At 45.0% G+C, this 23,096-nt stretch overlaps 1 protein-coding gene across 2 annotated transcripts in view; it reads left to right on the forward strand.

The window, feature by feature from the left end:
* Positions 1-23,096, forward strand: part of LOC309585200 (E3 ubiquitin-protein ligase NEDD4-like) — a 103,778-nt gene that overhangs the window by 14,972 nt on the left and 65,710 nt on the right. For both annotated transcript variants that reach the window (XM_082301752.1, XM_082301753.1), the window contains exon 2: positions 13,984-14,057. In XM_082301752.1, coding sequence (XP_082157878.1) covers positions 13,984-14,057 — 74 coding nt within the window. The remainder of the gene's footprint in view (positions 1-13,983; positions 14,058-23,096) is intronic.

Consider the following 23,096-nt stretch of genomic DNA (forward strand, 5'->3'; position numbering starts at 1 on the left):
ACCTGCATGCTATAGCAATTGTGTGACGTTACCCGGAAGCCACAGCAATTCCAGGAGGGTTGGGGTTTTTTCCCTTTTTTGCATTGAACTTTCTGCTTGCTGAATAAATCTCAACACAGCCACCCTCATTCATATTTTGGGTCTTGTGCTTTAACACAGACTTAAGTCTTCATAAACCAAACTGCTGACCCCAGTGTGATGGTTTGGTTTGATTTAGTTGCCCTCAGGGCATTGCTGTGTCTGTCAACTTTGCTTCTTGATGACCACTTCAGCACTTTTCTTAGTGTCACAAGTTCCTTACCAGCATTTGTGTTTTCTGGAGCTGTTACCTGATCTTTGGAGCAGGTTTTGCTGTATTCAGTATAAGCAGCTGCAGTATGAGCTTGCATACAGGACAAATACCATGGCACGGAATGTCTAACGTTGTATGTTGCTGTGGAGCTCCATTGGGAGCCTGTTAAAGGAGTCAGTTCTGTACCATTGCAGTTTGGGCTCTGCAGCTCCAAGCTGGTTCTCTCCCTTTGCTTTGTACAGCATGGTCACCATTTAGAAGCAAAACTGGACTTTGTGTAGATCATCTTGTTACTTCTAGAAGGGGATGTGACTTCACTTAAACCTGCCTGGAGGAAACCGAGTTTGTTCTTCAGACTTTTGTTAATTTGTGTGGTCCCAAGAGCTCTTCACTACTGTACTTCAGTCACTGTAATATGCATTTGTGGTCTTGGAAGAAAAATCGCGTTCTTTGTTCCCGAGGTTGTTGACTGAGCTCTCTAGAAGTCCTTGTGGTGTCAGGAGCAACCAGCCCTGTGTGTACCTCATCATCTCTGCCGGTAGCAATGTGGTACAGGGTCAAGAATAAGCAGGTAGAAGCAATAATTTCTTTATGCAACTGATTGCTGTGGAAGCTGATCCATTGCCTATAACTTGCCTGAGGAATTCAGCATTGCTGTGCCCTCTGCTCCCTTCCTTTTCTGCCTCTTTGAGGAACATGCATCTGTGCTTCCCCAGGACAAGGTCCTGCTTTGGGATGCTGAATGACTGACCCTATTGCAGCACTTCTGCAAAACATGGATTGTGAATGTGCCTTTTGTTTGGGGCGTTGAGCCCCAGTTTGCATCCAGAATGCCTGGCAGGACACAAAGTGCAGCCTTTGTTTTAGATAATGAGTGGCGAATATTTTAATGAGTGTTTCTTAGTCTAGTCAGTGTCAAGTACCATTCTGGGAACAAGTGACTGAGCTAACCTCTGAGCTTGGTCCAGCAACAATCCATTTATTGATAGAATTTCACAAATTTTGAAGGAATTCCCCATAAGCAATTAATACAACTAAAAACCAAAACAAACAGCCACCCCAAATCCAAAAACTGATGCAAACAACACCCCAACCCCCCCTAAAACCTTTCCAGGCCTTCCACCATCAATATATGTACAGAAATTACTGATACAAGTCAAAAAAGCACTCAGTATCGCTATCACAGTATTTGTTTTTCTTTAGAGTCTGTTCTTTTACAGAGTGTAAAAGATAAGCATATTCCATTAAAAGAAAAAAAGCCTTTAAATTAAGATAGTACCTACTTTTCTTCCTCCTGAAAAGCACCTTCAATGCATGTATGCTTAGGAGAGAACTTCTGCAGCAGAATTACTCAGTCTCCTGCATTGGGCATATTCTTGTTAATTTTTTTTTTTTTTCCTCCGGTTATTTTTCATACCACCTTAAATTCTGTTCTCATCTTTGACTGTTCATAACCTATCCCTGTATGTCAGTGGATGCACTGGAGAAGGAGTGAAGAAGACGTCCACTGTGGGATTTGTCCTTCCAGCCAGGAGGGGCTGTGTTTGTTCCTGCTGAATTGCCCAAATCTAGTCAGCCTTAAGCCTGGATTAGTAACTGAACGGTTTTCTCTTTCTTTGTGAGACACCATAGTTCTCAGGAGAAAGAGCCTGCTAGCTCTAGGCTATCCATTTAGATGACAAATAAATACCCATAATGAACAAAGAGAGTCAAATCTTTGTCAAGGGCTGCTGTGTTTGTAAAGCCAGCAGGAAAGGAAGGGGGAGAAGGAGGTAGAACATGGAGTGTAAGTAGGTTGGAAACAGTAGGACTACAACCAGGATCCAAAAGCCTGACATGAGATGTTTCTGGTGAGAGTAGATGCCTTCCCCCTTAACTTGGCCTCTGCACTGGTTTGAGTGGCTGTTTTTTCTCCCCTGTTCTGGGCAGAGGCTGTAATGGAGTGATTCTTCCCCCAAATAAGAAATGCTTGGGGAGCAAAGCCTTAATGGAGAAGAGGTACTGCTAGAGGCTGTGACTTGTTATTCTTTTAAAAAAAGGAACTTGCTCAAGATGAAGAAGAGAGGCCAAAGGAGTGAACTGCTGGAGCGACTGACAACACCACTCACTGAAATGTTAATGTGTTTGGAAGAATTTCTTTACCAGGGGAGGTTGGAAACTCATACAGTAACATTAATTATTAACTGCAGCCAAGAGCTGGAAGTTCTAATTTAATTTATGGTTGGATAATAGGATGATTCATGCAACAAAACAAACTGTGTCAGAAATTGAAGTGTCTCTGTGAAAACTGACATTCCTGACTTCTGCTCTGAGCTTAAGCTACTGCAGGTAAGCTATTACAGCAGCTAAAAAGTGAAAAGTACAGGCTGACTTCCCTGCAGATGTCAGGCTGTGATCCATAGGAATTAAGAGTTACTGCCTTCTCCAGTCTGGGCAAACCCACCTCCCTCAGCTTTTTCTGCTTCTGCCCCCAGCACCCTTTGCCCATTGAGGCAGTCTCACACAAGTAAATCTGTTTTTCCCAGTCTGTAGAGCAGTAACAAGAGCAGTGGCTCACATCAGACACTCTGTGGGCTGTTGAGAGGTGACATGTGGGTTCTGGTATCCCAAAGTAATTGCAATGTAACCAGCTCTTCCCTCTGGCAAGCTCTTCTCCCAGTCTGGCACGTCCCAGCTGGCTGAGTGTCCGTCACCCAGGGTACCCGAGCCTTGTGTCTTTCTGAGACTGAAGAAGTTCAGAGGTATTTCAGGTTTTAAGAGTCACACTGGCATTTTCTTGTCAGTTGGTGTAGTTTTCCTGCTGTCAAGGTTTTTCCAGCAAAGCCTGTTGAAGCAGCTCCCTGTCCTGTCTTTCTCCAGGTGAAAGAGGCAGTGGTGCAGCTCTGGGCTGTGGGTGTGTGCCGTGGAATCAATCCCTGGAGTTATCTGGGTTAGAAATGAGCTTCCAATCACAGTTTATTGTTGGATTACAGTTTTATTGAATGTGTGTTTTGTCATTAAACAGTGCAGCCACTGACTGTTTATGGTCTGGAATCATTAAATATCTAACAAGAATATAGATTGTGGTTACGTAAACATGTTTGCATGATCTGTTGGCAACTAGTTGGGCTACTGGAGTGAATGCAGCTAAACCTCCGCTGTTTGATACAGGATCTTTGCTTGCTCTGCTACGCCTTCCTTCCACTAGACCAGGTTGCTTAAAGCCCCGCCCAGCCTGGCCTTGAGTTGGGAATATTATTAACCAGAGTAACATTGCTGCCGAATTCGGGCGTGGTGGTGGGGGTGTGCTTTGGCTGTATCAGGGTTGTGTGGCCACTACAGGAATGTAGGTGAGTTCAAGTTTGTCTGCTGAGCGTCTTCCTCCTTTTCCAGAAAAGGAACAAGTGATCATCAAAAAGCGGGTTTATTTCCTCCAAGAGGGAAGAGCATCCTTTAGAGATTCTCTTCTCATACTGCCCTTCCACTGTGAAAAACTATAGATAAACCTCTTCCTATGACTTATTGAAATGTATGATCCTGATCTTCAGACACAGCGAATCTAACAAAAAAACAAACCCCACAATCAGGAACAAACCAAGCACAAAACTCTGCAAACCAAACCAAAGTCCATCTCCAAGTGTCTAACAAAATTGTGACACAATTTGAGCCCTGCTGCCTGGTGCTGCTTGGGCCATGCACACAGACATTGTAACTTCCAGCCCAGTCGCCACCATCAGATGGCAAGTGGGGAACTTGTGCCTGCCAGTGTGGAGATGGGAAGCAAAGTCACAGGGCTGAAATCACACTGGTTCTGGTTGTCCTGGGCCCTGGTGGCTCGTGGTCAGGTAGTGCAGAGTATGTGTGACACTTGCTCTCTGGCCTTATTTTAAACAGTCCAGAGATGTACCTGGAGTTGTTGCTGTTGTGGCACAGCCCGAGACAGTCATTCCAATGAGTAACAGCCAAGTGCAGAAGCATCAGCTAAGCTTCCTTATTTTTTCCCCTGAACATAAGCACAGTGGTATACGTGAAGGGTTAACCAGACCTTATTCCAGCTCCATGGCTTTCCCTGTGCAGTTCACAGTCAATAAATTGCCCCAGACTCGCCAGCCTGGTGAGCCTCCCGTGTGGTTTTGAGCGGTGATGCAATGATGGGAGTATCTGCAAATTCAGTTTATACCAGTAAAGCTGGAGTTAGTAGGAATTTGGTGCTGTTGTGGGTGATGCTTTTGCCAGGCAGGAGGGTAGCAGAGCCCAGATACAGGTGGGCACTCCTAGCACCAGCCAGAGCTGGCCCTTGGCAGAGCAGCTTTCACTGGCATGGATCTGTTTGGAGCCGAGCACATCACTGCATTCAGGAGAAACCTGAGCTTCATATTCTCCCACCTGCCTGTTTCCCAGCCACAATTGTTTTGAAGTAATTTTTCTGGGAATTCCACTTTTATCTGCTTTCAAGTCTTCTCATTGTCATTTGTAGTGTTATTATTATTTAAATTTGCAAATACTGCCTTCCCATTCGTGTCCTGGTCTAAATTGCTGTCTGGCAGCACACTCTGAGATAGAGGTGATAGAATCCTCCAGAACTTCATCTGACCTCATTCTTTCTGGGAGGCTCTTTGAAGTTATGTCTGCTGTGTACTGATGGAGGCTCTTGGATAAATCAGTGGATTTTTGTGGGAACTGATAGTCTAAAATACAGTGTTACACTGGATTTGTGTGCCATTTCACATAGGAAAAATGAAGAGGATTGTATTAAGTGTAAGGTGTAATTTTTCACTTTTAAGAAGTTTGAATGTTAGGGCCCTAGTGCATTTCATGAGATCAAGAAACACCAGTTCAAGATGTTTAATGATTTTTAAAAAAAAATAATTAAAATACAAGTGTATCAGAGGTTTATTACTGTATCCTGCAGCCGTGGGGAGGAGAGGAGAGATCCAACAGGCAGGAATTGTGCAGCAAGATCGATGTATTTAATTATTTTGCAAACTCTTTCATAGACTTTTTTTCTTCATAGTCTAATTGGACAAAGGATCAGCCACCCCTGGGTGGATTGGCTAGAAATCCTAAACATCCATTGTCAAAATATTTTTCTACTGTACCATAAACATAGTTCTACAAGGTTGCAAGTGTTCATAGTTTATAGAACTTCTGCTAATCTCTTCTTGAGAGAGAAAAGTATCCCACGGGCTTTGAAACAAGCAAGAAAATTGTTGCTAGCAGCAATATTGTATCCACAGAGGTTGATTCAGTGAAAGGTAAAAACTTTTGTGTTGTGCTAGAGCAACTGCTTTGAAAGCAAGTCCTCCTGTCTGGTTCTTCTGTGGGTCCTTACTGCAGGCTGCTAATTGGGAATTCAGACCCTTTCTCTTTACTGGACGTGGTTGTCAGACATCCACTGGGGAACATGGATTTTTAGCGGTTCTCTTTTGCCTAATAAGTTTTGAAGTACTGCTGAAAAGTAATGGATCAGTGTGGGTCCTAACCTGAGGATAATGAGGATTTGAAATTAAACCAACCTGCCTTGTTCTTTTGCCAGTGTCAGGACCAGTGTCCTGTTGTCATCTTACACAGAATCATCATTCCTTTGTTTTATGGTGCTTTGTGCATGTCAGAAAGTGGGGTACTTGTTTAAATAAAACCTTGAGGTTGTAATTAATCAGTTTGGTTTCTCTATATCCAAAGGGAAGGAGATGGAGTTCTGTCAGATTTTTCTTCAGGAATTCTCTGTTGAAATTCACAGTTAATGTTCAGTTTGGATGCAGATGGTCTTGGTGCTGGTGTCTCATGCAATATTAAGATTGAGTGTGGTTTTTTGGGGTGGTTTCATGGTTTTTTTTCATTTTTAAAGCTAAGTTCATATAGGAGAGTCACTGTCAGGTCACAGGTTGCTGCAAGTGCACTACTTACTCCTAGTCAAAGCTTTGTTCAGGTTTTTAATAGCAACATGTATGAAATGCTTTTCCATTTCTCTTCTCCCACCAAAGATTAAACACTTCTCTTGTCCAGAGAAAAGAAAGCAGATAAAGGTTTCCTTTGGGAAGAGAACTTCCTAGACTCCAAATGCAAGGCATGTACAGATAATTCAGCAAATATACCCTCCTGCCACTAACTAGGGTGTTAGTGGGCATTGTGATATTGGGTTGAAGGTTGAACTTGGTGATTTTGGAGGTCTCACCCAAGCGTAATGATTCTGTGATTCCTGCATGAGACACTGGAGAGCTCAGTCAACAAGGTTGTGCAGAAAACAATGCTTTGCTTACATGAATTCTTTTAATGAGTGATATAAATAGCTCTAAAAGTTAAATAAGGAGACTAAAGTCTTGTGTGGTACAGCAAGTCCATTAAATTAAAGTTCTTTTGCATCTTCTTAGGTATTTCCAAAGCTCACAGGTGGCCTGGTTCAACACGCTTTCTAAAATGGCTCAAGTATATCTAACTGTGTGGAGTTCAGTGGGTTTCTATTAAAATAGATCACAATTCACTTGGAACACTTAGTTTTTTAAAATATGCGGTAAAAATACCTTGTAGGCAGATTTTCCTGAGGGCAGTACTGTGGTTTGAACCTGTTAATAGTGTGCTTTTAGCATTGGACTGGGCATCTGGAGTCCTGGTCCCACACACTGTCACTGATGTGCAGGTACCTTTGATCCCCATCCACCGCTCCTGATGTCTGTGTTTTAACTTGCTCATTCCAGTTTTGTGTGCTCTTTTCTGCTGGTTTGTCCCCGTGGGAGAGCAGCATCATGATAGTGTCCCTCTAAGATAAACTTGTGTCGTGATGAAATTCTGCCTAGTGTTTTTTTTTTCTGCTGACTGTGTTATTCCAGCCAAGGAAAACATGAATACAGTCCTCCTTCTTTAGAGGTCTGAAGTCCTAGAAATAGGACCTAAATCACTATTGTAAAACATTTAATATTTTTCTGTTGTATGAGCTTATGAATACCGTAGTTCTCCAAACTCTGCAGTTCTTTTTATGCCTTCTGGTGTTTGCTTCATCTTTTGATTCCCGCTGCGTGAGAATCCTTGCTCAGCCAGGAGTACTCTGGAGGACCATGTATGCTCCATGAACTGACCAATGCATTGTAGCCAGGAGGGTCTTTCTGATCCAAGCTGCACAGCCTTCTTTCCTCCAAAAGCTTTTAGGTTTAGTTGCTCTAGTTTTGCAGTCTCCTGTGGAGAAAATAATGGGTTTTTTACAAACACATTGCATCCTCCAGCAAGGGTTGAGAAGTCCGTGGGTAAGAAAAGGCACAGTTTGATTTACTCTTGGAGGGGGAGTGTGGCGAGCACTTGCAAGGACAGAGTTCTGAGCTGGGTTTCCAGGCTGCTTGTGGTGAAGCGTCTGAAAGGAGATTTTAATGTCCCTGCTTGAGCCAGATAAGTTGTAACCAAGTGACCTTTTAACTTTGTTTTCCTTTGCTGAACTTGCAGAGGAGAGTGGAGATGCGGGTCATAGCCCTGGTGCATGGTTTTGTTTGCATTGCACAACTGAGATTTTATCAAACACTGTTGGCAAAATTGCCACTGACAATTTCAAGATTAGTAAGATATTGCAAGAATTATAGTGAGACTTACTACATTGTGTTGCTATGGCCTTCAGAAAGTCCCTGTGATGTCATCAGAGATCAAGCTGTTTCCTTGGGGTGCTCTCAGCTGCCTTCCCTGGGCGTGATGGTGACAGCCCACCAGACAGAGCACCCCACTTGGGTTCTCCCTCTTGGGCTGCCCAGCATGGTTTGATGTTAGGGAGGACCCAGTCAGAACAAGGTAAACCAATTTGGGAATACTCTGTGCAGGAAGTTGATGTGGAATAGCTTCCTAGAGCACAGTTTTTTCACTCAGCCGTATGTGGATTGGTTTAATCTGCCAACAAATCAAAGTAAGAATCAGCTCAACTTTTCTGCCATTGAACTTGGTTTCAGTTGCTGGGAGATTTAGGAGAAGCCTCACATGGTTTTTAGGCTTGCTGTGGCCAACACTGGCCCTTAAGTAGATGATGCATACTTTATTTTACTTTGGAACTACAGATCCTGGTTGATTTTTTTCCCCCTGCAAATGTGGAGAATTAAGAGCAGTGCATGTTCGCGTGACTGCGTGTGTGTGGGTTTTTATTCAGGGAACCAGAAGTGCCACAGTTAAAACATTGAACTAAAGGTTTGTTGTCTTTTCCATTCGGATTTGTTTTGCCACCAAAACACTGAGTTAAAGATCTGTTATCTTTTTTAATATGTTATGTTTTGCAAACTTTCAGATATAATAAAACTAGAGATGAGGTGCTCAGTGGGTAAAACCAGATTCACAGAGTCTGCGTGCAGGTAACATTCCAGTGGGATCTGGTTTCTCTCCTCACAGTCAGTGGAAATTTACCTTGCTGAAGCCTATCATGGGTTGGAATCAAAAATGTCTCTACACAGAGAGAAGGGGGAAAAAAAGCCAAACTGAACCCAACCAACACTCCCCCACTGTGGCTCAGGCGAAGTTCTCTCCAGGTGAAACCCAAGCTCGCTGGCCTTTCCCCTTGTTGCCTTGGTGATGGTCATTTATTGCCTCTGTCAGCTGAACTTCCGCGTGCGCGGGCGGAGGCGGCGGGCGAGCGGCGGTGCCTGGCGGAGCTCTCGGCGTGGGGGTCCCGCGGTAAGTGCAGCTCGTGAGGGCCGCGGCGTGACAGCGGGGTGTGCTCTGCTGCCAGGTGACAGCCTGGCATCCCACACGGGCTGGCTGCGGCTGCGTGCGCCTCAGGAAATAGGAGAATAAATCTGCCCGTCTTGGGGTGCTTGACTCGGAGGCAGTTTTATATAGCTTTGGAAAAACACGTTAAATGTTTAATCTTCCTGGTCTGAATGGCAGCTGTTCAAATATCGGCTTGCATTGATCCAGCCGTTGTGCCTTTCACACTTGTCCGTTCATTGAAACGAGTCAACCTTCTAATTTTATACCCCCATCGATTGTTATTTTAGGCTGTTCTCTTAATGCGTACGCTACATGTGTCATGGGATTGTCTGTCCTGTTGGAAGTTGACATCTGCAGCTTTCCTTCTTACACCAGACTGGATTGCTGTGGCTTTCTTTCAGTGTGCATTTAGAACATACAGATGCGTATTCCAAAGCTTGTTCAGGTTGGTTTTACAGCACTTCCATGTGGGTTCAGCTGGTGTGGGCTGAGCTGCATCTCCTGGATCACCCTTTGAACGGGCAGCATTTGACCCTGCCGGTGGGGGAGAAGGCAGCTTGGGACACTGTGTTTGGCCTGTGTTCTTTCTCTTCTGCTGTCACAACTCTTCTCTAAACTCCCCAGCTCCAGGATATTTTACTGATCCAAGGGCAGGACTTAGTAAGTTTTCTTTTTGTGAGTGTTTTAAGGGGTGTTAGAAATTACTTGGCTTTTCAGAGCAGCTGGAGAAAGTGAATGTGATGTGTGTTTAACAAAGAATTAACAAAATGTGAATTGTACAGATAAATATACATACAAAAGTCTCCTAAATCTGGAAATGAATCTGTGTTCCTTCATATTTTCTGAGGTGAATTGAGGTTTGTTCACTGTTGATGAAGTCTGGGTTTTGATCTATAATAGGCTTCCAGTTCTACAGCTTAGTTCCACCTAAGTAAGCCAAGTCCTCTGAAACGGCACTGGGAACTGCAGCTAAGAGAACACAACCTGTGTAGAGGTTATCCTTCAGCAAAGAGGAGAACTCTGTAACCTTTGACATGTTTTGGGAAGGCAAGAATACGCAAACTTCACGTTAATGATTGGACAAAGTAGAAGTCAGCGTGGACGTGGGGAGCAGTGGAGCTCAGCACTAATAGGTAACCAGGCCCTTCAGGGCAGGCTGCTGCAGCACCTGGGGAGGCTGTGTTTGGGGGCAGGACAGGAGCATGGGCAGGGAGAGCTGCTGGAATGTGCACGTGGAGCTGCCGAAATGCTCACAGCCCCATGGCCATCCCCACCTGCAACACAGCCTCGCGTTCCCAGCAGCCTCACCAGTGGATTGAATCGCAGTGCTTGGGACAGCACTGCTTGGAATTCCTGGTTGTGTTCTGCGTTGTAGGCGCCAAACCCGAGCGAGGCAGGAATGGAACTGCAGCATCAGTTCTGGGGCTGCACAGAGCACAGCCTGGCCTCTGGAAGCAGGAGCCACCCAGAGTAGGGAATGGCAGCACCTGGAGCCCCTTTCCAGGCTCAGAATGCTACAGGCAAGGTTGAAATAGGATAGAAAAATATCTCTGTGGGGTGAGCTGAACTTCTCTTTCAAACTGTGCTTCAAAAAGCTGCTTAGGATATGTGCTTTACAAAACACAGGGAATTCAGGAATACAAAAATTGCAGAGTCAGGTGTTCACTTCCTGCACAGAAGGTGAATACAGTTTAATCTCACCACAAGTATTTCTTTCTGCTATATAATTTCAACTCTGAGCAGAACCAAAGATTCTTCCTTGACAAATGGCATCTCAAGTGGCAAGTGACTTCTGAAGCCTTGTCTTCCATTAACTGTTCCCAGCTCGCCGTTTCCTGCCTCTGTGATGTTGCAAGGAGGAAAATTTGGCTGCTTATGGAAGGATGGGGTGGGATGATAAGCAGATGAGGGTGGGTGCTGGTCTCTTGGGTGCAGGAGAAGGGGAAGGAGTACCCCAAGATTGTGTCCTGGAGCGTGCAGTTGCCTCTGCTGCTTGCTGACTCAAAGGGATATTGGATACTGTTGCCAGAAAATGGGAGTTTGTGTTGGGAAATTGCATTTTAAGAATGTTAGGTGATTGATCACTGATGGAAGTCTTTCAGTCAGGATACTTAACTGCCAGTAAATTGTGCTCTGCGGCTTTTGTGTGGATCAGGTCATGGTCTGGACAGTTTGAGGCTGAGTGTGTGCTCAGCAGTGTCAGCTCATGTGGGACCTGAAGCTGTTCAGCTGAGAGAACTCAGGGTTACGCCATTGCTTCTGGAATCTCTTTCCTTTTTAAGATATGGCTGGGCTAATTAAGCAAATGCTTTTTTAGAGTCCAACAGGAGAACCATCTTGCTCCAGTCAGGGACTCGTCCCTCATCAACTTTCACTTTGCATCTGATGCTTGGGGCAGGGTGCCCATGGTCGTTCCATGGTGCTGCCACAGGTGCTGGAGGAGGCCCTCATTTCCCTCGGCGCGCTGCTCCTGTGGTGTGTGTAGCTGCTTCCCTGACACGAGTCCCGCAGAGCTGTGCTGTGTCTCTGATCAGCCTTGTTGCCCTGCTTTGCTTGCTCGTTTGTTTACTTGCAAATTAGGACTCCAGCTGTATGTTTGTTATCCTTCAGCCTCACTGTCTGCCCTGTGTCAGTTCCCTGCTTTTTCTTAATCCTCCAAATCTGTCTCCTTATCCCATTCTCTGCTTGTGCTGGGGATCACTTTATTATTTGGGGTTTGGATCCTGGGTCTTCTTGCTCAGAATTTTTCTGTGGTTAGTGATCTTGTCTTGGCTACTCTCTGTCATTGTGCCCTGGGTGTACAAAAAAAATGAAAAAAATCCCAATTTTCTTGTACAGAGAGGGCTGTGTGGAAACCTGCATCAGGTAATTGGTGCTCTGTGAGTCTCAGGCTGTGCCCAGCCAAGCAATCCTTTACCTGATTTTTTGGTAGACAATGAGGTGAGATCACCTCGCTGTTGCTGTAATAATTTAACTCCTTTTTTACCTAGACACAGCACACTTGGAGATAAAGGAAGAAATTGGGGACACAAGGAGCCAGCAAAAGTTAATACATATGGTACATATGGTAGACCTTATCACTAATTGAGGTGGTTTAAATTTTTTTTTTAACATTACATATATATGTATACATATTTCATGCATATGAAAATTGGAACAAACATTTGCAAAAGCTCTTGTTCTGCTTGTTAAATTGGAATACTGAGCAGAGGCTGAGCGCCTCCTCGCAGGAGGGAACAGGATCATAGCTTCTGGGCTACTTAAAGTGGGATGCGACCCTTCAGGTGTGTTTTTGAGAATCTATTTAGATCACCTGGAGCATCATCTTTTGTATCTTGCAAAACTGATTTAGGGATCCTCCAGTAGTGGGACCTCCTCTTGCCTTGTTTTCTCTTTTAAAGATGGTGGGGGGGGGGTTGTTTGTTCATTTGGTTTTGTTTTTCTTTGATTTCTTTTGAATCAGCTAATATGCAGAAGTGCCCTCAGTGCAGGAAGAAGATGCCACTCTAGCAAAGTCGGTGTTGGACTTTGTTAGAGGGAATCTGAGTAGCACTGTTAATCTAGAAACAGCTATGGCAACTTCTCCTCTAGTTCTACCTCAGTGAGGTCCGAACAGTCTGGGTTTCTGCTTGGGTTTTTCTATACTGTCTTCTCTTATTGAATGAATTATCTTGATCACAATTTGCAAGTTCATTGCCTTTTGTATATTAAAAGCCCTCTAGAAAACCAGGCACATGGTACATGGGAAAAAACTTCAATATCCACTAATGTGAGTCCACTGAATTGTTCTTTTTCACATGCTGTTTTGTTCATCTCTCAGGTAATCTTTGGGCTCTTTTGGGGAAAAAAAAATCCTGTTCCCTTAATTAGAAACTACCTTGCAGTGTTAAGTGCTGCTGGGGAGAATACCAAACCACAGGTTTACAGGAAGGATTTCAGTCTCAAGTGTTGTTTTACGGCAGCCCTGTTCCTCAGGCAGGACATGTGCCAGGGTGGAACTTGTCCTCCAGACAGGTTCAATGGGACTGTTGTTTTCTGATCCCCTGTCCGTTCCTCCTTCCAGAGGGGTGAGTTTGGCTGCCCAGGTATGGCTTTTCTTCGGAGCTGGTCCTGACCTTCCTCTCAGTTGGAAAAATCCATGCCAAGACAGCTGACAAAGCTGTGTCTGGCTTTCAGCTGCCTAAAGCAAACAGACCAGGAGAAACCTGTGGGAAAGTGTGATTGTTTTCTGAACCAGCTTCAAGGAACGGAGTCTCAAGTTACTGTAATTGAATCCGGTATCTTGCAGCTCTGGGAGGCTTATCAAAGAAGAGAAGGTATCGCTGATATGGGGGACTGCAGAACCTGTTTCTGTAGAAGACTTTCCAGGTTTCATTTTGGTGACCTCTTTGTGTCGCTCAAGCAGGGGGAAAAAATAAAGTAAAAAAAAGGCCATTTTTACTGATGTTCCTCAGGCGCTTCATGTAATGAAGTGATAAACTGAGCATCAGGCTGATGCTCCAGTGATGTGCATCTGCAGGCCTTGCCATCTGTCACTGAACACTGGTTTTGAGCTCTCCACATACACCAAGGTGGTGAGACAGGCGTAAAAAACTCATTTTAAGGATTTATTTTAACCGTGCATCCTTGTTTTTTACACCACAGACATCTCTCATAACTAAAATGTTATGAATATTTTCCCTTGTGTTTGAAGACCTTTAGTGTCAATGCAGAATGAATTTGTGGCATACGGATCACTTAGGATGTGAAATGGCCCTGTTCAGCAAATCCTCTTCTACTTTTATTGCTGTTATTGTTACAGTGTTACTGCTGTGATGTTATTACTGTTATCTACTCTTACTCTGCCTTTGTTGAACTCTTAACAGCTCTGACTGGAGTCGAATATTCCTCATGGTTGGATTCAGATAAGCCTTCCAAGAGGTGGTTCTTTTCCAAATCCTCCCTAGGAGAGACTCCCACTATCTGTTAGCCTCTTGCCAACTGTTGATCTTCAAAGTGACCTGAATAATAACCATTAAACCCACTTTCTTTTTTTGTCGCAGGAGGAGTCTCGCGTCCTCAGGGTGAAGGTGGTTTCTGGCATTGATCTGGCGAAGAAAGACATCTTTGGAGCCAGGTGGGTGTTGTGCAGTGCCTGTGATCCTTGGAACATGATCAGCTTGGCGGGGCAAGGGCCCTGCGAGGGCTGCAGCCCCTGCAGATGCTGGGTGTGCATCAGCACAACTGTTAATGCAGCTCTGGCTGCTCCTGCCCTCTCCTTGCCTCAGCTCTGTGAGCACAGGAAGCAGCTAAAAGCCCAGGCTTGCAGAACCCAACCAGGTAATAGCCGGGGGAGAAGCAGATTCTGAAGCTGAAATGAACCCAAGCCCAGTAATTTTCTTTTTCTGAAGGTTAATTCAGGCTTGACGTTCCTGCTCTATTAAGCCTAAGCATGACGAAATGCTCTACTGCAAACGTTCCAATCTACTTAGAAGGGTTTTATCAGTTTGAAATTAGTGGTATCCAATTTTAGCTTTTATTGAAATGACTAATTTCTTAATGTATAAATGAGCCTCCCTGTGGGTTTTCCTGTATTTCTTTAATGATGCTTACAAATTGTTCATTAACTTGTGTATCTGCTTAAAACTACATGAAAGAAGCAATTTAAAGTTTAATCAACTTTGATATTTTGGGTGAAATTTGCAACAAGCGTTCCTTTGGTAGCTGTGTGCAGAACATGGTAAACCAAAGCTTTTTTATTTTCTTTCTCCAAATGGGCTGTTTTGACAAACAGTTTTTGATGCTGACCATAAGCAACATAACTTTTATCTTTCATAATGCATGAAGCTAAATCCAGGCGTAATTTGTACTGAATCGTGTTGATGTGGCCCTTAAAATATTTCAAGGAAATTGGTCTTGAGTCAGTAGGATTTCCATAAAAGCGGAGAGTTAAAAACATATTCCCTACATGTATTTTTAAATCTGTTTTAATCATTCAAATGAGTTAATCTACAGTCATTTGAAAACACGTTGGTGTTGCAGAGTTGCGGCCCCAGCAGCTCCTGTTCCTTAGCGTGGTGGAGCCGTGCAGGGCTTCAAACTGGGGCAGAACAGTTCCCGTGTTCCTTCCTAACTGTGAAAGATTAACTACAAGGCATACATTGTGTTTTGCATCTCAGTGGGTTGTCCTGACCATTTTTAATCAACTTTACCATTATAAAACACTGCCTGTGGGCTTGCAGAATCTGAAAGCCATTTCCTTCTTGATTAAATCTAAGGAAAGTCTCTTACCAGTGTAGAGCACTGGAGAAACTTGTACTTTTCTTCTGAAGATTGTAACGGTAAAGAAATCTCAGTGCTTTTGAGGGTGTTTTTTTGGGGGGGGGTTCTTTTTGACTTAGGAAATCATTTCCCTAGCAAGTAAGGATATCTAAGGACACTCAGAGGAAACCACCTTGCTCTCCACAACATCCTGACAGGAAAGTGCTGCCAGGTGGGGGTCAGGCTCTGCTTCCAGGGAACAAGAGGAAAGGGCCTCAGGTTGTGCCAGGGGAGGTTCACGCTGGGTATTAGGGAAAATATCTTTCCGAAAAGCACTGTCCAGCGCTGGCACAGCTGCCCAGGGCAATGGTGGATTCCCTATCCCTGGAGGGATTTAAAAGCCGTTTAGATGTAGCACTTGGGGACATGGATTTGTGCTGGACTCAACGATCTTAGAGGGTTTTTCCAACCTCACAGCTTCCTATGATTCTCCTAAGAGTTCAGGAATTTATGGAATTATGGTCGCAATGACACAAAGTAACTAGAATGTAGAGTGGAATAATAACTGTGAGCACCCTGAGGTGATGGTTAAATGTGGGGAATTTCATCCGCATAGGTGCAGTGGAGGTGGATGTAAGAGGCTGGTTGGTGTAGATGTAAGTGGGGGTCTGTGACCTGCTTTATATTTTGCCCTGTAAAATTACAAGTCTGTGATATGTGTACTGATGGCTAACAGATACTGCAGACTGGGATTTTGTGAATTTAATATCAGCTTGCATGTGTGAATGTTTGACATTTATTTCCTTTTAATTCCCTTCCAACTTCTTAATTGAAGTGTCTTAATAAATTTCATACAAGAATCCAAGTACTGGCTGGAATCAGAGATTGTGTGTATCCCATAAAGCTACAGCTGATGGGGTGCCTTAGTTGCTGTATTTTGCCTTCTAAATCATGAACTAAGGGAAAATTGTGGCTGTCTGGAAGTTGAAAAAGTAAAGTGCTTCTCAGTTAAAAATGTGGATGTTTTTCATTGTCAGGGAGCTGTGCCTCTAGTGACATAAGTTTGTTATGGGTTGCCTCTGGTTTTATTGCTTTTACCTGCTCTTTTCTGAAAAGCCCTTTCTCTGGTTTGATTTCCTGTGTCCAGGATCCATGATGGAGCTGGGTAAGGCAGGCTCCAGGCTGCTGCTAGGATTGTAAGTCATGCTGTATACTCCTGTTGTGAGCAAGGCTGCTTGAAATGTGGCTGAATTCTTTAATTCATGTGTGTCCTGTCACTGGTTCACAGTGGGAGGAGAGCACATGTGGCTGTGGCTTTGCAGGTGACAAAGATAGCAGATGTTATAGCTATTCTTTTAAGTCCGCTATCACTATTTCTAGTCTGCTTTGAGTTGTGGTATATCTGGTTTTAACTATTGAAAAAACTGTGGTGATAGCTGTACCCCTGGAGCCATCCCCTCCAGCACAGGTTGAGGTAACAGCCTGTTCCCCTTCTTGTACTGATGGCTCCTCTGATCAGCAGAGACAAATCCATTGAAGGGAGTTGCTTTCATAAATTAATCGAACCACTTAAAAAAATAATCTGGCTCCTGAATGCCTCTTCAAATGACCTGCCTCTTCAGCACTTGCATGTGTGCCGGAGGGAGAGTGCTGTGTGCATCCCGGCCGAGAGAGGCCCCGGAGGTGGAACAGAGCTGTGACCGAATTCCCAGAGCCACTTGACTGGAGGGCAGTTGCTCAAGTAGGAGAGAGTTCATATTCTGTTGTTACTTCTTCCTTTTTCTAGCTGATTTGCAATGGAAGTTTTTCCAGTGTAGTGGAAATGAACACATTATTAACAGTGTGGGAAGGGAAAGAAACCAGCTGAGAGCTTCCTGTGATCTAGCCCTAGCTGGACTTTGGAATGCGAAAGTGGCATCTGCACTGCTCAGCAAGCACACGTGGCTCGTGCTTTCCCTGTGGAATTAGCGTGCTCCCATAAAAGCTGTGGGGTGCAGGCAGGTGTTGAGATGAGCTCAGTCACTGCTGGATGCAGAGCAGGGGTGTGTCCCTGCCTGGGAAGGAGGGGAATGGGTCCCCACAAAGGCAGAGCCGGTGGCTTTCCAAAAGCGGCTGTTGTCAGTGGCAGTGCACCCCAGGGCACTTGACGGGCAGTCCCAGGAATGGCACGAGCCAGAACTGTCTGCTTCCCCCGTGGAAAATGCTCTGGGCTTGCCCGAAGAAAGCCCTTGACGGGACAGCGAGACGAGGACTTGCCTGAAGTGTGTGGCCGGTCTAGGAGAGGCTGCTGGGATAGGAAGAGATGAAAGGCTTCTCATCAGAAATATGCTGGATAATCGATAGTTTTATTTGTGAAACCTTAATGTTGATGCTCATACAGGTGCGTGAAATGAATATTGGGCCGGCAGGCGTGGGCACAGGGTATCGGTGTGGCCATTGCAGGGCGCAGGCTTGGATCGCGGGCGGGGCCGGCAGCCCGGCCTGCTCTGCGCTGTGCCTGGCAGCAGAGGGCGCCAGAGAGTGTCCACAGCTCCCGCCGCGAGCCTGGCGGCTTCCGAGCAAAGCAGGCTCTCCGGTTTTTCGCCAAAATTAACAGATTTTTACCCGTTTCTACGTCTTATGTTCTTTAGGATGTACTGGGTATATATTTCAGGAGCTGTAAATGGAGAAATGGTGCTTATTCGAGGATGTGGTCTTGCTGTGTAATGAGGACTTGGTAATAATTCCTGACAGTTATAATGTCATGGTGAAAAATAATTCTCATCAGATAATTGCTCAGTGGAAGAATTTCTTGGTACAAATACAGAAATGTAAAATGTTTCTTGTTCCTGGAAGAAAGAAGTACCTCTGTTCAGCTCCTCAGTCTTCCCACCTGCCTACTATCTACTGTGATCTGTGAGTTTACCTGAATCTGGTATCTTTAAAAAAAAAAGGGGCACGTCAATAAAATTATCTAAGGAAAACCCTTTGGTCTTAAATATTTAAGGTAGAACTTCTGTCTTTATTCCTCTTTGCTGTCACATAAAATCATTAAGGGGAATGGATTGAAATAATCAGCAGCTTCTACTATTTATATCTGTTAATTTTTCCTCCTAGACTTAGTGATCTTGTAATGGAAAGATTGTCCATATCTGATAGTTCCCAGGATGCATTGATTCCTTGGTGGCAGAAGGACCAGTTTGCCTGACCTGGACCATGTCATCCCATGGATGCTTTGACTGTGTCACCCTTCCTCTGAACCTGCTGCTCGGTTGCCTGAGGTGCTGCCTGAGGGCTGGCACTCCCATAAGCCATGACCCTGTAAAATGAGGTTTTGCTTGCTGTCCTTCAGCTGCTGTGTTGTCAGGGAGGCCTGCACATGCCCACCTGGGCTAGAGGGACCAGTGCCAGCTCACATCCCATCCTGTCATATGCTGCCCTTTGCTCATGCCTTGATCTGTTGTACCTCCTCTCACACTTGGGTTGTGCCCTCTTAAGCGCCAGGGACCATCTTTCTGTTCTCTGTCCAGCATGTGGAATTTTTGCATGTTTAATAAACACCATGGCAATCTTTTTATTCTTTTACAGAAATCACAATTGAACCAATGATTTATGTAAGCGAAGACAAAAAAATAGTTGAGGTTTGAGTGTCTCCTTGAGTGACAGTAAGGCGTGGAAACTTGTCATGAGACTAATCCAAATGCTGGGAGCCGAAGGCGACTGTGGCAGAAGTGAGGGAGCCCGGGGCAGCCGTGGGAGCTGTGCTGGTGCCCCAGCACAGGCAGTGGATGACCCAGGAGGGAACAGCTGGGGCAGCAGCAAGCCCAAGGGCTGGTGAAGGTGGTGTGGGGGACACTTGTGTCCCCCCAGACTGGCAGCTTTGCTTTTTGTCCCAAGCACTCACTCGCCCCTCTTTCAGTTGTCCAGATCTTCAGTAGTGGGTAAAAATTGCAACATAAATAAAATCAGAGTTGATGTTTTAGGAGGTAATAAATTGTGGATTACCCCTCTAAAGTGAATGTTTTGATGCAGATTTAAGCAGGATGCCGTAAGTACTCATTGCTGTTTCTGTCTCAGAAGACTCCCAGGCTGCAGCCATGGTGTTGGGGTGCACAGGCCAGCCCTTGCTTGCTGTCACTGCCCAGAGCAGGCTGGGGGTGCTGAGGGCAGTGTCTTGTTCTGAGAAATAATGTCCCTGAACTATTTTACCCGTAGAAGAAATAGTTAGAAAATACTTCAGTGACACTGATCAGGAAATGTAATGCCAAATTTTCAGCTTTGTAGCAAAAGCCCCTGGGTGGGTGGTAGAGGTTTGGCTCTCCTTTTCTCTTCCCTGCTCTTGCAAGCAGTATGAAGAGGAATGAAATTTTGGGCTCCTTTGTAAAGAGCTCTGGAGCAGATAGATGGGAGTGTGTTCTAGAACTATTATTTTGTGAATAAATATATAATACTCTAATTGAAAGTAAATGTGAGCAAATTGATGCAGAAACAGATCAATAAATAATGCAATGCTATCAAACATAGAAGTTATTTTAAGCCTGTGTTGGCTTTAAAGTGTTGCACTGTTGTTTACAGTTTGTCAGATGGTGCTGTTATTCTGGTAACAGGTAATACCTTTTTGGCTTGAATACTTTACCAGAGAAATGAGCACAGCCTTAATGCATGACTTCAGCATATCTGGATTTTAAGAATTTTCTTATGGTTTAAAATGTTTAGATTTAATTTAAAAGTTTGTTTCCCCTAATGTGGATTTGGAAATGGAAACCCAAGACCAAGGCTGTTTTTCAAGAGTTGATTCTAATTTGATGGTACAGAGTAATCCTATTGTTAGTGGATCCTCTTCTCCAGATGAGCAGACCCAGATGTCTCTGTCCCAGTATGTGCGGGTCCCTTAATCATCTTTGTGGCCCTTTTTTTGACTTTCTCCAGTGTGTCTCTGTCCCTCTTGCACTGAGGGCCCAACACTGGACCAGTCCTCCAGGTGTGGCCTCACCAGTGCCCATTATTAACACAGTAAGCTGTGTCACTTTAACATGCTGTGCTGCATGTGTGTGTTTTATAAATTTATGACAATTTTATAAAGAACTACAGAAAGTAGAAATAAAATGAAGAATGAGGCTTATTCAGGAGTCCTGTATTTGAGAGATAATGTCAGCCTATGTGATCTGAGTTGGAAAACTAAGCATTTTGAAAGATGACTTCTTAATTTCACCAGGAGATGTGTAACTGTTTACTGAGTGGGACACTGTGGGCTGATGTGAAACTGTCCTGTGGGGAAATCACTCATCCCTGCCTCTATTGTCCCTGGTACCTTCTTTGCCAGAAGGAGCAGTCTGGTAAGGGGAAGGTGTGTGGTTAATCTCATCAAAACCTCATTGCAGGTATGAGTAATAGCACACCAGAACAAAATTGAACTCCCCCTCCCAGCCTGTTTGATTAGTGTTCTTGGAGCTGTTGTTGGTAATTCCTGAGTGCAGCCTCCCTGTATGATCTGAGGGCAGCAGCCTTTTGTGTCACAGGAGGAGCTGCAGAGCTGTGACAGGCGGCCGCTGACCCCTGCACACAGAAGCTTTGCTTAAATCCGTCTCACTGAGCACATTCTGATGACAAATCACCAGCCTGGCAACCAAGAGCTTACTCTTAGGAGCTGACTCATGGCAAATTTCCTATCATCTCTAAATTAAGGAAGAATTTTCTTGGTTTGATTTGGTTTTGCCTTGGGAGCAGCCACCATCCCTGTCGCCCTCCCATGCGCTGCCCTGTGCTGCTCCCACTTGCTGGACCACTTCAGTTCCCTTAACCAGGAGATTTTTGGGTGGCAAATATGGGAGAAGACCACTTGTTATTAAGTTTAGTTGGCAGAGTTGTGTTGATGTCTGACAAGTGTCAGAGCTGACACAAACTGTAGTTTCTGTCAGTGTGGCTTGGAGCACAGAACTTATATTCACTGCAAAAATAGCTTAGTACAGGTGGAAAATGCTGTGGAATACTAAATAATCTCCAGAAAGTGGGTTTTCAGTGTATGGGTGTGTTGAATGCCCATGCCAAGGTGCTGCCATGGTGCTGTGGGGACCCTGAGAGCACTGGGGGCACCCAGGGCCAGTTCCTGCCAATTTGGGAACGGTTCTCACCAGTTTGGAGCATCAGTGCCAGATGGGGGCAAGGCAAGCTGGGCACCTCAGGAAGGGCTCCTGGAAGGAGCTGGACAGGCAGGGAGTGAGGGCAGAAGTGGGAGATACAGCCCTGTGAACATTCAGGTAAGAGAACCAGCACCAAAAGTCACTGTCTGGGGGTGGGGTCTGTTTTTTCCTTTTCTTTCAGTGCTGTGGTTGCTGAGGGTGACGGGGAGCAATGGTGACCCTCAGATTCCACAGGTGTGGGGGGACAGGATTGATGCTGCGGAATAGTCCAGCACCCTGGAAGTGGGAGCCTCAGGAAAGTTGGTGAGGAGATTAATCATTCAGCCTTCAGAACAGGACTGGACTCGGTGTAGAATGAACTGGGATGAAGCGAAGACTGGGCAGGCATTGTGTGTGAGGGGACGGAGGCAGGTGGGAGGTGACTGTGCCCTGAGGAGGACGGGCAGCCAGGCCCTTTGTAATGGCCTTGGGAGCAGAACAGCGGGTTTAATGTCAGCCTTTTTCATAGAGGGGGTGGGGGTCAGCTGCTGTCAGCTGAGGGAAGTGAGGTGGGTCCGAGATGTGGGGATGAGGGAAGGACCATCCCAACCCAGGTGTCCCTCGGCTGGGTTACACTGACTTGCACTGGCCTGATAGTTGGTGTTGTACTTGCAGTCGTTTAGTAGTAAAAAACTTATTTTTAATTAAGCAGACTTCCAGTGGCACCCACAAATGCTGAGTTTTGGGAACTTCTGGCAGCTTATGGTTCCTGTCTGCTCTTGATGTAGAAAGAAAATTTAAACTGCAGTCTCAGGAACTATCACATAGTAGCAAATGTGGGTTGTCTTGAAGCTATAGCTGTGCCTGCACCAAGAGATTAAAAATAAAAATTTTCAGGTCAGGGATCAGTTCTGAGCATCCCTTCCTCAGGGCTTTCTCTCAGAAACGCAGGAGATGCATACTTTTGAACGGAAGTTCAACCTTTCCTCAGACTGCTGGGTAAAGAGGAATGCTGCATTCTTGAGGAGGAACAAATGAAATGGTGTTTCTGGCCACAAGCACATGATACCCCATCTCCTGTGATGTCCTGGTGTTGCCAGCTCCTTCAGTAGTGTGAGTTAAAGGCTGGCTCTCCAAGGGTTGTGGCTGAGAGAGCACACCAGCCTGGGAAACCACAGCCTTTGCCAGGTTCAGGAAAGAAAGTAGTGGCATCAAATATTTCAAGGAGAAAAAGCAGAGTTTGACATTTACCTGGCAGCCAGGGGAAACAAAAATGTTCGTGTTGTGTCACAGTTTGGGCCTTCTGCTGACTACAGCTGCTAAAGGCTTGTGGCACAGGGCATTTAGGTGTTGATGTGGCTGGGCTTGGCAAGTACCAGCAAAGGATGAGGCTGCCCAACCTCTGCTGCTGGGACTGTGGCTCCTTCAAACAGTGGAGGCCAGGTGTCTTCTGCAAGGTGTTTGTATAACTCTTCATCAGTTGCTGGCACGGTAACTGCTGGGGAATTTAATTCATTAAACCCAGCCCTCGTTCCAAGTTCCCCTCCTGCGGTAGAGGTCAATGGTTCAGGTCTCTTAATGGCAGGGCTTTTGTGCAAGGCAGAATTTGCTATTACCCCAAGTACACAGAAGAGTAAGAAACTTTTCCTTCTGCTGCTTTCCTTAAAATTTAAGCATAATAGAAGTGTCTTTTGCCGTTTGAACTTTTGCTTTATGTCTCCATCTGTGTCCTCTCTGCCTGTTGAAGGCCAAGATTTAAAAGATGTTTTTGTGTTGTACGACGTAAATAATTAATTCTTCATTCTTTGCTGTATTTT

Source organism: Coloeus monedula (genome assembly GCF_965178545.1).
Source record: "Coloeus monedula genome assembly, chromosome: Z".
Lineage (NCBI taxonomy): Eukaryota > Metazoa > Chordata > Aves > Passeriformes > Corvidae > Coloeus > Coloeus monedula.